The following is a 14,287-nucleotide window of genomic DNA, read 5'->3' as shown; positions in this document are numbered from 1 at the left end:
AAGAAATTCCTCCTCATCTCCATTCAAAAGGGCACCCCTCTATTTTGAAGCTGTGTTCACTAGTCTTAGGCTCTCCCACTGCAGGCAATATCCTCTCCACATCCACTGTATCGAAGCCTTTCACCATTCGATAGGTTTCAATCAGGTCACTCCTCATTCTTCTGAGAGCTTTTCATATGACAAGCCATCCATTCCTGCCTCATTTGAACCCATTCCAGTTTCAGCACATTCTTTCTAAGATAAGAGGCCCAAAACTGCTCACAGTGCTCCAACTGAGACCTCACCAGTGCTTTATAAAGTTTCAACATTACATCCTTGTTTTTATATTCCAGTCCTCTTGAAATGAATCCTAACATTGCATTTGCCTTCCTCACCATGTATGCAACTTGTAAATTCACCTTCAGGGAATCCTACATAAGGACGCCCAAGCCCCTTTGCACTTCAGTCTTTTTTATATTTTCTCTCCATTTAGAAAATAGTCGACCCGTTCATTTCTTCTAACAAAGTGCATGGCCATTCCAGAATCTAGTGATCCTTGAAAGATCATTACTAATGCCTCTGTGATCTCTTCAGCCACCTCATTCAGAACCCTGGGGTGTACACCATCTGGTCCAGGTGACTTAGCTACCTTCAGACCTTTCAGTTTCCAAAGAACTTTCTCCCTAGTAATGTAAACTTCACTCACTTTTGCCCCCTGACACTCTCGATCTTTTGGCATGCTGTAGTGTCTTCTACAGTGAAGACTGATGCAAAATACTTATTCAGTTCATCTGCCATTTTGTTGTCCCCTATTACTACCTCTCCAGCATCGTTTTCCAGCGGTCCGATATCCACTGTTACCTCTCGTTTACACTTTATGTGTCTGAAGAAACTTTTGGTATCCTCTTTAATATTAATGGACAACTTACTTTCATATTCCATCTTTACCTTCTTAATGACTTTTTAGTTGCCTTCTGTTAGTATATGAAAGCTTCCCAATCCTCTAACTTCCCACTAATTTTGCTCTGTTATATGCCCTCTCTTTGGCTTTTATGTTGGCTTTCATTTGTTAGCCAGTGTTGTGGCTTGTTTCCTTTAGAATACTTCTTCCTCTTTGGGATGTACAAAAGTATATATTGTGTGCCTTCCAAACTGCTTCCAGAAATTCCAGCCATTGTTTCTCTGCTGTCATCCCTGCCAGTGTTCTTTTCCAATCAATTCTGGCCAACTCCTCTCATGCCATTGTAATTCCCTTTACTCCACTGTAATACTGATACATCTGACTTTAACTTGTCCTTCTCAAGTTTCAGTGTGAATTTATCATATTATGATCACTTGTCCTAAGGGCTCCTTTACCTTAAGCTCTCTAATCAATTGTGGTTCATTACACAACACCCAATCCAGAATAGCTGGTCCCCTAGTGCGCTCTTCCACGAGCTGCTATAAAATCCATCTTGTAGGCAATCTAGAAATTCTCCCTCCTGGAATCCAGAACCAACCTGATTTTCCCAATCTACCCACATATTGAAATCCTCCATGACTATTGTAACATTGCCCTTTTGGCATGCATGTTCTACCTCCTGTTGAAATTTGTAGATCACATCTTTACTACTATTTGTGGGTCTGTATCCAACTCCCATCAAGGCTTTCTTTACCCTTGCAGTTCCTTAGCTCTATCCACAATGATTCAACACCTTCCAACCCTATGTCACCTCTTTCTAATGATTTGATTTGATTTGATTTTTCACCAACAGAGCAACATCCCCCCTTTTGCCTTCCTGTCTGTCCTTTTGATACAATGTGTATCCTTGGACATGAAACTCCCAGCTATAATTTTCTTTCGGCCATGATTCAGTGGTGCCGACACCATTATACATCTGCAACTGTGCTTCAAGTTCATCGACCTTATTCTGTATACTGCACGCATTCAATAGAACACCTTCAGACCATTGTTCATCCTTTTTGATGTTGTCCACCTTTTATGTTGCAACTCATCCTATTGACAGCAATTTTGCCCTATCAACAGCCTCTCCTCACTACACATTGCCTCTATTTGTAAACTAGCCACCTATCTGCCTTTCCTCCGACACTTCTTGCATTGAAGTACAGGTAGCTCAGGACACTAGTCACACCACGCTCAACCTTTTGATTCTTAACTTTGTCAGAGGTCTTATCAACACCTGCCTCCACAATCTCTCCACTAACTGTTCTGGCACTCTGGTTCCCATCCCCCTGTAACTCTAGTTTAAATCCCACTGTGCAGCATTAACAAACTTTCCCCATTGAATTCAGGTGCAAACTATCCCTCTGTACAAGTCCCACTCTCCCTGGGAGAGAACCCAATGATACGAAAATCGTATGCCCTGCCACCTACTCCAACTCCTTAGCACAAAATAATCTGCAGATGCTGGGGTCAAAGCAGCACTCACAACATGCTGGAGGAACTCAGCAGGTCGGGCAGCATCCGTGGAAAAGATCGGTCGACGTTTCAGGCCGGAGCCCTTCGTCCTGCTGAGTTCCCCCAGAGTGTTGTGAGTGTTGCTCCAACTCCTTAGCAATGTGTTAAACTGTATAATCTTCCTAGTTCTGGTCTCACTAGCACGGGACACGGGTAGCAATCCTGAGATCACAACCCTGGAGGTCCTGACCTTTAACTTATCACCTAACTCCCTGAACCCCCCCTATGCTAAACCTTTAACATGACTTCTGGCTGTTCACCCTCCTACTTAAGAATGCTAAGGACTCGAACTGAGATATCCTGGAACCTGGCACCCGGGAGGCAACATAAGATCCAGGAATATCGTTCTCACCCACAGAGCTTCCTGTCTACTCCCCTACTGATCAGGTCCCCTCTTCAGTGTACCTCGTCTCCACAGCATGCTTCTTCTTCTCCCCTCTCCACTTCTCTTCTGAGAGCCAGAGACCCGAACACTGTGACTTTCCTCTGTTAGATCATCCACCCCAACAGTATCCAAAGTGATATACCTGTTGTTGAGGGGGATGGTCACAGGGGTACTCTGCACTGGATCCGTAACCCCTTCCACTTCCTGACTGTTGCCCAGTTTCCTGTGTTTTGCACCTTGTATTTTATGTATCTTATCTATCACCTCCTCAGCCTCTGGAATGATCCAGAATTCATCTTGTTCCTGTTCCAACTCCTTAATGTGGAGTGTTAGGAGCTGCAGCTGGATGTACTTCTCTCGGTTGTAGTCGTCAGGAACACTGGAGATCTCCCTGCCTTCCTACATCCCGCAAGAGGAGGTTTTCACTATCCTGCCTGTCCGAGCTGAGCAGATATAAAGAAGTGAAGTAGAAAACTTTTCTTTTCTTTTGCTTTCTCTAACTGAAGCATCTCTTCATTGAAGCCTGGAAGAACTGAAGTATCAAGATCACCACTCTGACTCTGTCCACCCTGACAATGGCCACTGAGCTTGTCCTTTTTGTGGGTTCACCTACCTGATGGCTGCTCATACATTCGCCTCAGAAACTGAAATCATAGGTCATCAGGAGATGTGGGTGTTTGTGATGGTTCCTCCACATTTTGATGGTCATTGAACTCATCTGCTGTCTCCTATGTCACTTGATTTAACTTTATAAGAGATGATAGGATTCAAGTCCTGCCATAACTGTTCAGCATCCTTCACTGATTCAAGTTTAGTCTGAAATTGCCACTTCGCCCGTGAGATGGACCTCTTGTAACATTCCTGGTCACCAGACTTGAATACCACTGATCTGGCTGTCAGCAGATTGCAGATGTCATGTTTCATCCAGAACTTCTGGTTGGGAAAGACCGTGAATGATTTGTGGTGACACACAAAATGGATGGTATGGGTTGCCAGCTTGCTTTCACCCTGAATGCTACATTGCCCAGGAAACACCAAATGAATATAGAAAATAATAGTGGGGGCTGAATTGCAAAGTTGTAATCAATCAGCTGGGGGTAAATCCTTTTGTTTGTCCCTTTCTAACTGCTATGTTTTATTGCAATCCAAAGTTATTCTTGGTCCCCAGTGGGTTAACTGCTGATTTCCTGCTGTTTCTTAGTGCTACTAATGAGTTTCAAAATCTGCCAAGTGCTTCAAGAATTTGCAATTAATTAACATCAGCTTCCTGGCTGGAGTTCATTATCACTCCCCCTTGTACTACGAGGCTCAGAGCACACACAACAATTCAGCTGAGGGTGTGTTGCAAAGAAAAAATATCTTAGGAGACAAAAGTTTCAATGGGAAAGTTCAGCTTTCTTTTCACATCTTGCCTGCTCATCTGCTTCTTGGCATCAGAGCTAACATATTACTATGCAGATAGTCATGGAATACAGCAGCCATTTAGTAAGGCCATTCTGGAGATGTTACATATAAATACACTTACATTTCCACAGCGTACTAAACTTCATCCCTACATGAGAAAACTCTATCGACAGCTCAGTTCATCAGCAGCTAAGGATTCCACTGAACCCGAGGGAACTCTGGTCCAAAGTTTCAGGAGTATCAGAGGTAAGTTTTGCTAACAGTTCATTCTGCACAAGATCTGCTTATGTCAATTTAGAGTTATTTTAATCAAACCTTTCCTTAGCACTAAATTCCCACTTCATTTTGTTATTTACTGAAAGCATACGGTAGGTTCCATTGCATCAGATTAAGGATTAAGAGAAGGAAAAATGCAAGAATATTTTTCATTCGGTTTATGAGAGAACGCAGATTTGTTTGAAATAGGTATGCCAAGAGCAAAAAAATCTGCTTTAATGGAAGTATCATTATTAAAATTACATGGAGAGGTCCCATAATTTGTAGTTCAGATACCAGAAATGTACTTTGTTTTGAATACAGATATATCTCAAATAATCCTTCCAGATTAGTTGCATCCTATTCAGTTAAGAGAGCTCAAATTAATAGCTCTTCTATACAAAAAACAGAATTGTTTCAACACTGAATTAACTTGCAAGCAAAGCCTAGTGCTAAAATATTGGGAATATAGGGATGGGTTGGGGGGATTGTACCAATGCAGTTGGCTTGCAGTTATTTGTGCTAATGATCCCATTGCTCAAGAGTCAACATTAAGTTATTTGGGGCATGGATGACAAAGGGTGCCCAGGGCAACTGATTGCAGTGTGGATGAGCAGTGAGCAGTGTTCCCTGCTGTCAGCTTGAGCTCAGACAATGAATGCACTGGAGCAAAAATGGAAGAACCTTAGACCTGTACCAGTGGTAGGGTCACTGGTACAGGTCAGAACCATACTGCACAGAAAAAGGTCCTTTACCTCACTTCGTCAATGCCAATCTTCTAGTCCCCACATACACAAATCCAATTTGCTTGCAGCCTGCTTTGCCTTGGTGATTCAGGTACTCATCCAGATGCTTCTTAAATGTTGAGAGAATCTTATCAGAGGTACTAGTTTCAGAGGTACCATATTTCAGAGTTCAACCACCCCCATGTAAAAATATTTTTCCCTAGATTCCCCCCCAAGACTCTTAGTCCACGCGTTAAACCAATGTTCTCGGGTCCAAAAGAACAATCCCATATCCAAAAGAACAAACACTTGGTGTGAATTTAAGCTAGTCCGATCTGCCTGCACATGACCTCCATCCATTACCTGTCCATTCTGAATACCACTTAAACATTAACACTTTATTTGCCTCCACCACTTCCGCTGGCAGTGTTATGTTTGTTCTTAATAAAAGACAGCCTTTGTTTGAGTTTTCAAATGCTAACACATTTATTAACAGAAGACAATGATGGCTTCTAACTCCACACTTTAGCACAGGCTCCCAGTTCACCAACGTCACTTGCAGTTCCAGGTGAACCACCCGCACTGCATACTGGAAACTGCAGTACTTTGTTATGAACATATTACCTATTACAACAATATCTATGGAAAAAAGTATAGTAGATGTTTCAGGCCAAAACCCTTTGGCAGGACTGTACTTCGGCTCAAGATGTCGACTGTACTCTTTTCCACCGATGCCGCCTGGCCCACTGAGTTCCTCCAGCATTTTGTGTGTGCTACTTGGATTTCCAGCATCTGCAGATTTTCTCTTATTTGTGTTTTCCCATTATTTGTTACTCTTCCCATTACAATCAATCAAATCCACTCCAGCTTTGAAGTACCACCTGTCTGGTACACGGTGTGGTGTATGTGGTTCTGCTTGCTTCTTTGATCTGTAGATAAAGCATATCCCACATGAAGCAAAGGTCTGGCTGATGTCTTGGTTCACTCTGGGCCAGTACATCACTTCATGAGCTCTGTGTTTACATTTTTCCTCACCAAGATGCCCTTTGTGTTCACTGGAATCGAAAGCCAATACGCTCTGAAGACCATATCTTCCACTCCTGACAGTTCAGCTCTGCATGCCCCATTATAGTTGCTGGTCATCCTTTCTGTATTGGATCTTTGAGTACTTTCATTGTTTCATCTGACCCTGCTACTGTCCTGATCTACTCTGTTCTATCAGGAGATATAGGATTGGAGGTGACAATCACGTCAACATAGGCCTGTATGTCAGTGTTAATCTCTTGGTCACTCTTTTCCTCGTCGCTTACGATATTCAGTTATGATCCATATCTAGACCTCACGCCGACTTCTGACAGTATGTTATGTTTGTTCTTTAACAAAGACAGACTTGTGTGGGCAAAAGTACTAGAACTATTTTATTTACAGAATTGTTTCCGCTCGGCCACATTTTACTCAGGACCTTCAGCCTTCCAGTTCACCGATGTCACTTTTGGTTCCAGGTGAACCACCCGCGTTGCATGCTGGGAATTGAAGTTCTCCATTATGTACACACATAATAACACACCTTCTAACAGAAATATTACATTCCAGAGGGTGAATCCGCACCCTCCCCATTGCAATCTCATCATCATTATAGCATAACAAAGAGAACTGCAAGTGTGGCCAAATCAATGTTTTACAAAGCTTAGTAGACAGCTCCCTGAAATTGTACTCTAACCCCTGGCTAATGAAGGTAAGTATTCCATGCATCTCCTTTGTCACTTCAGGGACTTTTGGACACAATGTTGACAGGATAGTGATCATTCAGAAATAGCTGAAGGAATCAAAGCAGAAATTCTGATCAATATACTGCTGATGATCTGAGAAAAGGTCATTCACAGCCAAAGTATGGTAGAGATTGAAACAACACACATCAAAGTTGCTGGTGAACGCAGCAGGCCAGACAGCATCTCTAGGAAGAGGTACAGTCGACGTTTCGGGCCGAGACCCTTCGTCAGGACTAACTGAAGGAAGAGCTAGTAAGAGATTTGAAAGTGGGAGGGGGAGGGGGAGATCCGAAATGATAGGAGAAGACAGGAGGGGGAGGGATGGAGCCAAGAGCTGGAAAGTTGATTGGCAAAAGGGATATGAGAGGATCATGGGACAGGAGAAGGAAAGGGGGGGGGGGGGAAACCCAGAGGATGGGCAAGGGGTATAGTCAGAGGGACAGAGGGAGAAAAAAGAGAGAGAGAAAGAATGTGTGTATATAAATAAATAACAGATGGGGTACAAGTGCTACACATGCCCTTACACTTCCTCCTTCACCACCATTCAGGGCCCCAGACAGTCCTTCCAGGTGAGGCGACACTTCACCTGTGAGTTGGCTGGGGTGATATACTGCATCCGGTGCTCCCGATATGGCCATCTATATATTGGCGAGGCCCAACGCAGACTGGGAAATCGTTTTGCTGAACACCTACGCTCTGTCCGCCAGAGAAAGCAGGATCTCCCAGTGGCCACATATTTTAATTCCACATCCCATTCCCATTCTGATATGTCTATCCACAGCCTCCTCTACTGTAAAGATGAAGCCACACTCAGGTTGGAGGAACAACACCTTATATTCCATCTGGGTAGCCTCCAACCTGATGGCATGAACATTGACTTCTCTAACTTCCGCTAATGCCCCACCTCCCCCTCGTACCCCATCCATTATTTATTTATATACATACATTCTCTCTCTCTCTCTCTCTCTCCTTTTCCTCCCTCTGTCCCTCTGACTATACCCTTTGCCCATCCTCTGGGTTTTCCCCCCTCCCCCTTTTCCTTCTCCCTCGGCCTCCCATCCCATGATCCTCTCATATCCCTTTTGCCAATCACCTGTCCAGCTCTTGGCTCCATCCCTCACCCTCCTGTCTTCTCCTATCATTTTGGATCTCCCCCTCCCACTTTCAAATCTCTTACTAACTCTTCCTTCAGTTAGTCCTGACGAAGGGTCTCGGCCTGAAACGTCGACTGCACCTCTTCCTAGAGATGCTGCCTGGCCTGCTGCGTTCACCAGCAACTTTGATGTGTGTTGCTTGAATTTCCAGCATCTGCAGAATTTCTCGTGTTTAGAGATTGAAACATTAGGTCAAGATATAGAGAGAATTCACTTGCAAATTTTGACCACCCTTGAGTTGTTTTAAAATAATCCATTGATTTATCTCTAATTTTTAGAGAAAAGAGTAAACAAAATTAACACAATTACAAACATTTTGCCAACAATAACAACTAATTGCATTTATAAACTATGCTTGTAAAGCATTAGAACAGAAGAAATACTGAAAAGTGGAACAAAAGGAAAATATTAATAAAAGAATCAGAAATGTATCATACCAGTATGTTTCAAATATTTTTTGCCTATCTTTATTTTAGTTCCTGAATATGACAATCCTGGATGGTTGTGGTTTAACATTTCCAGCCTCAAGCCCTCTATGTTGGCAGCAGAGTTGGTACTACTGCGGAGAACCTTGCATCCAAAGTCCCTGACGATCAATGTAACAATACATACAATTGGTTTTGACGAGAACAACCTGTCCATCAGTGACCCACTAGACAAGAAGGTATTGAACCTGAGTGAGCTGCCTTCCTCGGGCTATGACACGTTCAATGTTTCCATCATTCTGAGAGAGTGGAGGGTGGATCTGATAGGATTCCAGTTTCAGTTTACTGATGATAGTGGCAGTCTGGTCTTGCATGATGCCCTCACTCAGAATCTCTACTGTCTCAACACAAGTTCTCAGGATGAACCACTTCTCATCACCTATCGGGTGGGACTGTCTGAAAGGAACAAAATTGCCAATTTACGTGGCAGCAGGAGTAGTCAACGGTGCACTAGTGGATGGAGGAGGAGCCATCTTCCTCGCAGAGCTACTCCCGGAGAGTGCAGCCTGCACCAATGGTTTGTCAGCTTACAGTCTTCAGAGTTCAATCACTGGATCCTGGAACCTCAGGGTTACTATGCTAACTTCTGTAGGTAAGCATTTGCCAGTTTACAATTAGTGTTAACTGAACTGAATTAAGTTCCTTTTCCATTTTACTCTTACTACTTTCCACTCTTCCTCTCCTTCACCAGTTTCTGTTTATTGTCTGTCATAAGAATGACAACATTCCTCTGGAGTGTAGGGTCTTGGGGGGGAGATATGATAAAGGTTTATAGAATGATCAGAGATAACCATAAATCCAAGGTAGAAATGTTGGATACCAAAGGGCATAACCTTACAGAGAGATTGTGGAGATTTAAAGGGAATATGCACAGTAATACTTTTACAGAATAGTAGGTGCCTGGAATGGGCTGTCACGGGTGATAATGGAAACAGACAAGATTGTGGCATTCAAAAAGCTTTTCTGTGGGCCCATATATGCAAGGGATGGAGGAATATAGATTACACACAAGCAGAAGGGATTCATTTAATCTGGCATCAGTCTGGGCTCATTGTGGGTGAAGGGACTGTTCCTATGTTGTACTGTTCAACCTTCTACCCTCAAACCTCAAACCCTGCCTCCCAGATAACCCCTCACCTTAAATTCCTCCATATACCTGTCTAGTAGTCTCTTAAACTTCACTAGTGTATCTGCCTCCACCACTGACTCAGGCAGTGTATTCCACACACCAACCACTCTCTGAGTAAAACTTCCTCTAATATCCCCCTTGAATTTCCCACCCCTTACCTTAAAGCCATGTCCTCTTGTATTGAGCAGTGGTGCCCTGGGGAAGAGGTGCTGGCTATCCACTCCATCTATTCCTTTTAATATCTTGTACACCTCTATCATGTCCCCTCTCATCCTCCTTCTCTCCAAAGAGTAAAGCCCTAGCTCCCTTAATCTCTGATCATAATCCATATTCTCTAAACCAGGCAGCATCCTGGTAAATCTCCTCTGTACCCTTTCCAATGCTTCCACATCCTTCCTATAGTGAGGTGACCAGAACTGGACACAGTACTCCAAGTGTGGCCTAACCAGAGTTTTATTGAGCTGCATCATTACATCGCGATTCTTAAACTCTATTCCTCGACTTATGAAAGCTAACACCCCATAAGCTTTCTTATCTACCTTATCTACCTGTGAGGCAACTTTCAGGGATCTGTGGACATGTACCCCCAGATCCCTCTGCTCCTTCAAAGTATCCTGCCATTTACTTTGTACTCTGCCTTGGAGTTTGTCCTTTCAAAGTGTACCACCTCACACTTCTCCGGGTTGAACTCCATCTGCCACTTCTCAGCCCACTCCTGCATCCTATCAATGTCTCCCTGCAATCTTTGACAATCCTCTACACTATCTACAACGCCACCAACCTTTGTGTCGTCTGCAAACTTGCCTACCCACCCTTCTACCCCCACATCCAGGTCGTTAATAAAAATAACAAAAGGTAGAGGTCCCAGAATCAGTCCTTGTGGGACACCACTAGTCACAATCCTCCAATCTGAATGTACTCCCTCCATCACCACCCTCTGCCTTCTGCAGGCAAGCCAATTCTGAATCCATCTGGCCAAACTTCCCTGGATCCCATGACTTCTGACTTTCTGAATAAGCCTACCATGTGGAACCTTGTCAAGTGCCTTACTAAAATCCATACAGATCACATCCACTGCACTACCCTCATCTATATGCCTGGTCACCTCCTCAAAGAACTCTATCAGGCTTGTTAGACATGATCTGCCCTTCACAAAGCCATGCTGACTGTCCCTGATCAGACCATGATTCTCTAAATGCCCATAGATCCCATCTCTAAGAATCTTTTCCAACAGCTTTCCCACCACAGACGCAAGGCTCACTGGTCTATAATTACCCAGACTATCCCTACTACCTTTTTTGAACAAGGGGACAACATTCACCTCCCTCCAATCCTCCGGTACCATTCCCGTGGACAACGAGGACATAAAGATCCTAGCCAGAGGCTCAGCAATCTCTTCTCTCGCCTCATGGAGCAGCCTGGGGAATATTCCGTCAGGCCCCGGGGACTTATCTGTCCTAATGTATTTTAACAACTCCAACACCTCTTCTTCCTTAATATCAACATGCTCCAGAACATCAACCTCACTCATATTGTCCTCATCATCATCAAGTTCCCTCTCATTGGTGAATACCGAAGAGAAGTATTCACTGAGGACCTCACTCACTTCCACAGCCTCCAGGCACATCTTCCCACCTTTATCTCTAATCGGTCCTACCTTCACTCCTGTCATCCTTTTCTTCTTCACATAATTGAAAAATGCCTTGGGGTTTTCCTTTACCTACTCGCCAAGGCCTTCTCATGCCCCCTTCTTGCTCTTCCCAGCCCCTTCTTAAGCTCCTTTCTTGCTTCCCTAGATTCCTCAATAGACCCATCTGATCCTTGCTTCCTAAACCTCATGTATGCTGCCTTCTTCCTCCTGACTAGATTTTCCACCTCACTTGTCACCCATGGTTCCTTCACCCTACCATTCTTTATCTTCCTCACCGGGACAAATTTATCCCTTACATCCCGCAAGAGATCTCTAAACATCGACCACATGTCCATAGTACATTTCCCTGCAAAAACATCATCCCAATTCACACCTGCAAGTTCTAGCCTTATAGCCTCATAGTTTGCCTGGCCCCAATTAAAAATTTTCCTGTCCTCTCTGATTCTATCCTTTTTCATGATAATGCTAAAGGCCAGGGAGCGGTGGTCACTGTCCCCCAGATGCTCACCCACTGAGAGATCTGTGACCTGACCCGGTTCATTACCTAGTACTAGATCTAGTATTGCATTCCCCCTAGTCGGCCTGTCCACATATTGTGACAGGAATCCGTCCTGGACACACTTAACAAACTCTGCCCCGTCCAATCCCTTGGAACTAATCAGGTGCCAATAAATATTAGGGAAGTTAAAGTCACCCATGATAACAACCCTGTTATTTTTGCACTTTTCCAAAATCTGCCTCCCAATCTGCTCCTCAGTATCTCTGCTGCTAACAGGGGGCCTATAGAAAACTTCCAATAGAGTAACTGCTCCCTTCCTGTTCCTGACTTCCACCCATACTGACTCAAAGGAGGATCCTGCTACATTACCTACCCTTTCTGTAGCTGTAATAGTATCCCTGACCAGTAATGCCACCCCTCCTCCCCTTTTCCCCCCTCTCTATCCCTTTTAAAGCACTGAAATCCAGGAATATTGAGAATCCATTCCTACCCTGGTGCCAGCCAAGTCTCTGTAATGGCCACTACATCATAATTCCACGTATGTATTCAAGATCTCAGTTCATCACCTTTGTTCCTGATGCTTCTTGAATTGAAGTACAGGCAGTTTAGCCCTTCTACCTTCACACCCTGTATTCTGCTTCTCTTTCCTCAAAGCCTCTCTGTATGTTAGATCTATGTTCTAAATGGGGGCAGAAGTAGGATCAGCAAACCTGCTCTGCCTTTCAATAAGTTCAGTCCTGCTCTGATTTGTACTTTGTATTGATCAAGTTTGTTTCTGCCTTGAACAAATTCAATAATTCAGTCATTCATCCGCCATAGGGGATGAACCATTATGCCTATGAATAAGCAATTCAACTTGCCCTATGCTCCTACTCTTCCAGGCTATAATGAAAATGTTTTGCCTTTTCAAGCAGTCATCAAATTGCCTTTTGGCTGTTTTTGATTAATCTGCTTCCACCATCCTTTCTGTCTGAATTCCAGGTGATCTTGTTGCTTTTTCCTTTTCGGTTCCCATTGCACTCTCCCACTACTCATCCTCCTGATAAAATGGAAGCAGTTTTTCTTCTTTTAATCAAGATCCCAGAGGATTTTGAACTTTCCTATCAACTCTCTCCTGAATAGTTGTTTACAGCATACCATTATCTGGGTGTCAGGACACTGGAGCAGGAATCCAGTTGCAGGCCCAGTACTGAGAAGACTGTGATATTGATTGAGTAACAAATCCCGAGGTGTAAACAAAGTCAGCATCAAAGTTCAGGCAGAGATCAAAACATCCAGAGAAATCCAAAAACCAGAATCGGGAAACAGGCAGTGTTGATATTCAGACAGACAGAGCACAGATACAAAGGCTCAGGAAAATTCACTGGCACAATCTGGCAACAAACAAGTGAAAACACAGGACTGAAATACACTGAGCAATAAACAGAGAGGCAGATGATAGGTGGAGCACAATGAGATACAAGTGGCAGCAATACAGGTAATAATGAGAAATAGATGAGAGACAGAGTACTCAGTAATACAGGGGCCGGAGTAAAGCAGGAGCAGGGACAGGAGCACATGGCAATACAAAAGCTGGGAGGAGCATACAAAAAGACAAAGTTCAGCTAGAGGTACTGACAGTACTCACCACCACCCCCGGCCAACGGACGCCTCCTGGCATCATGGCAGGTAGAGCTGGGTGCTGGCGATGAAAGTCCCTGATGAGAGAGGGGTCCGGGATGTAATGGGCAGGAACCCAGCACCTCTCCTTAGGACCATAGCCCTCCCAGTCCACAAAGGCCCTGACGCCGAACATCCAGCAGTCGACGCACCGCGAAGGCCTCTGACCCATCGATGAGCCATGGGGGAGAGGGAGTTTGGGGACAGGACATAGGGACAAGCTCATGAAAGGCTTGATGCGGGACACATGGAAGGTGCGATGAATGCAGCGGAGAGGAGCTTGAGATGGACGGTAACAGGGCTGATGACTTTAGCAATGGGAAAGGGGCCGAGGAAGTGGGGGGGCGAGCTTGTAGGAATCCACCTTGAGGGGCAGGTCTCAGGTTGAAAGCCACGCTTGCTGTCCCTGGCGGTAATGTGGGGCCTTGGAGCAATGGTAGTCAGCTTAGATCATGAAGACACGCAGTCCTCTTTTATTGTCATTTAGTAATGCATGCATTAAGAAATGACACAATATTTCCTCCGGTGTGATATGACAAAACACAGGACAGACCAAGACTGAAAAGACTAACAAAACCACATAATTATAACATATAGTTACAACAGTGCAACAATACCATAACTTGATGAAGAAGCCCATGAGCATAGTAAAAAGTTCAAAGTCTCTCAAATGTCCCACATGTCACACAGACGGGAGAAGGAAGAAAAACTCTCCCTGCCATGCCAACCACAGTC

At 44.2% G+C, this 14,287-nt stretch overlaps 1 protein-coding gene across 1 annotated transcript in view; it reads left to right on the top strand.

Moving 5' to 3' along the window:
- Positions 1 to 4,147: 4,147 nt before the first annotated feature.
- The window catches only part of LOC140211457 (uncharacterized), a 52,734-nt gene continuing 42,594 nt past the window's right edge, over positions 4,148 to 14,287 (top strand). The window contains exons 1-2 of the mRNA XM_072281157.1: positions 4,148 to 4,472; positions 8,606 to 9,206. Coding sequence (XP_072137258.1) covers positions 4,202 to 4,472; positions 8,606 to 9,206 — 872 coding nt within the window. The 5' untranslated portion in view covers positions 4,148 to 4,201. The remainder of the gene's footprint in view (positions 4,473 to 8,605; positions 9,207 to 14,287) is intronic.

Source organism: Mobula birostris, chromosome 17, assembly GCF_030028105.1.
Source record: "Mobula birostris isolate sMobBir1 chromosome 17, sMobBir1.hap1, whole genome shotgun sequence".
Lineage (NCBI taxonomy): Eukaryota > Metazoa > Chordata > Chondrichthyes > Myliobatiformes > Myliobatidae > Mobula > Mobula birostris.
The sequence above is the reverse complement of the archived record's forward strand: the minus strand, read 5'-3'. Positions and strand labels throughout refer to the sequence as shown.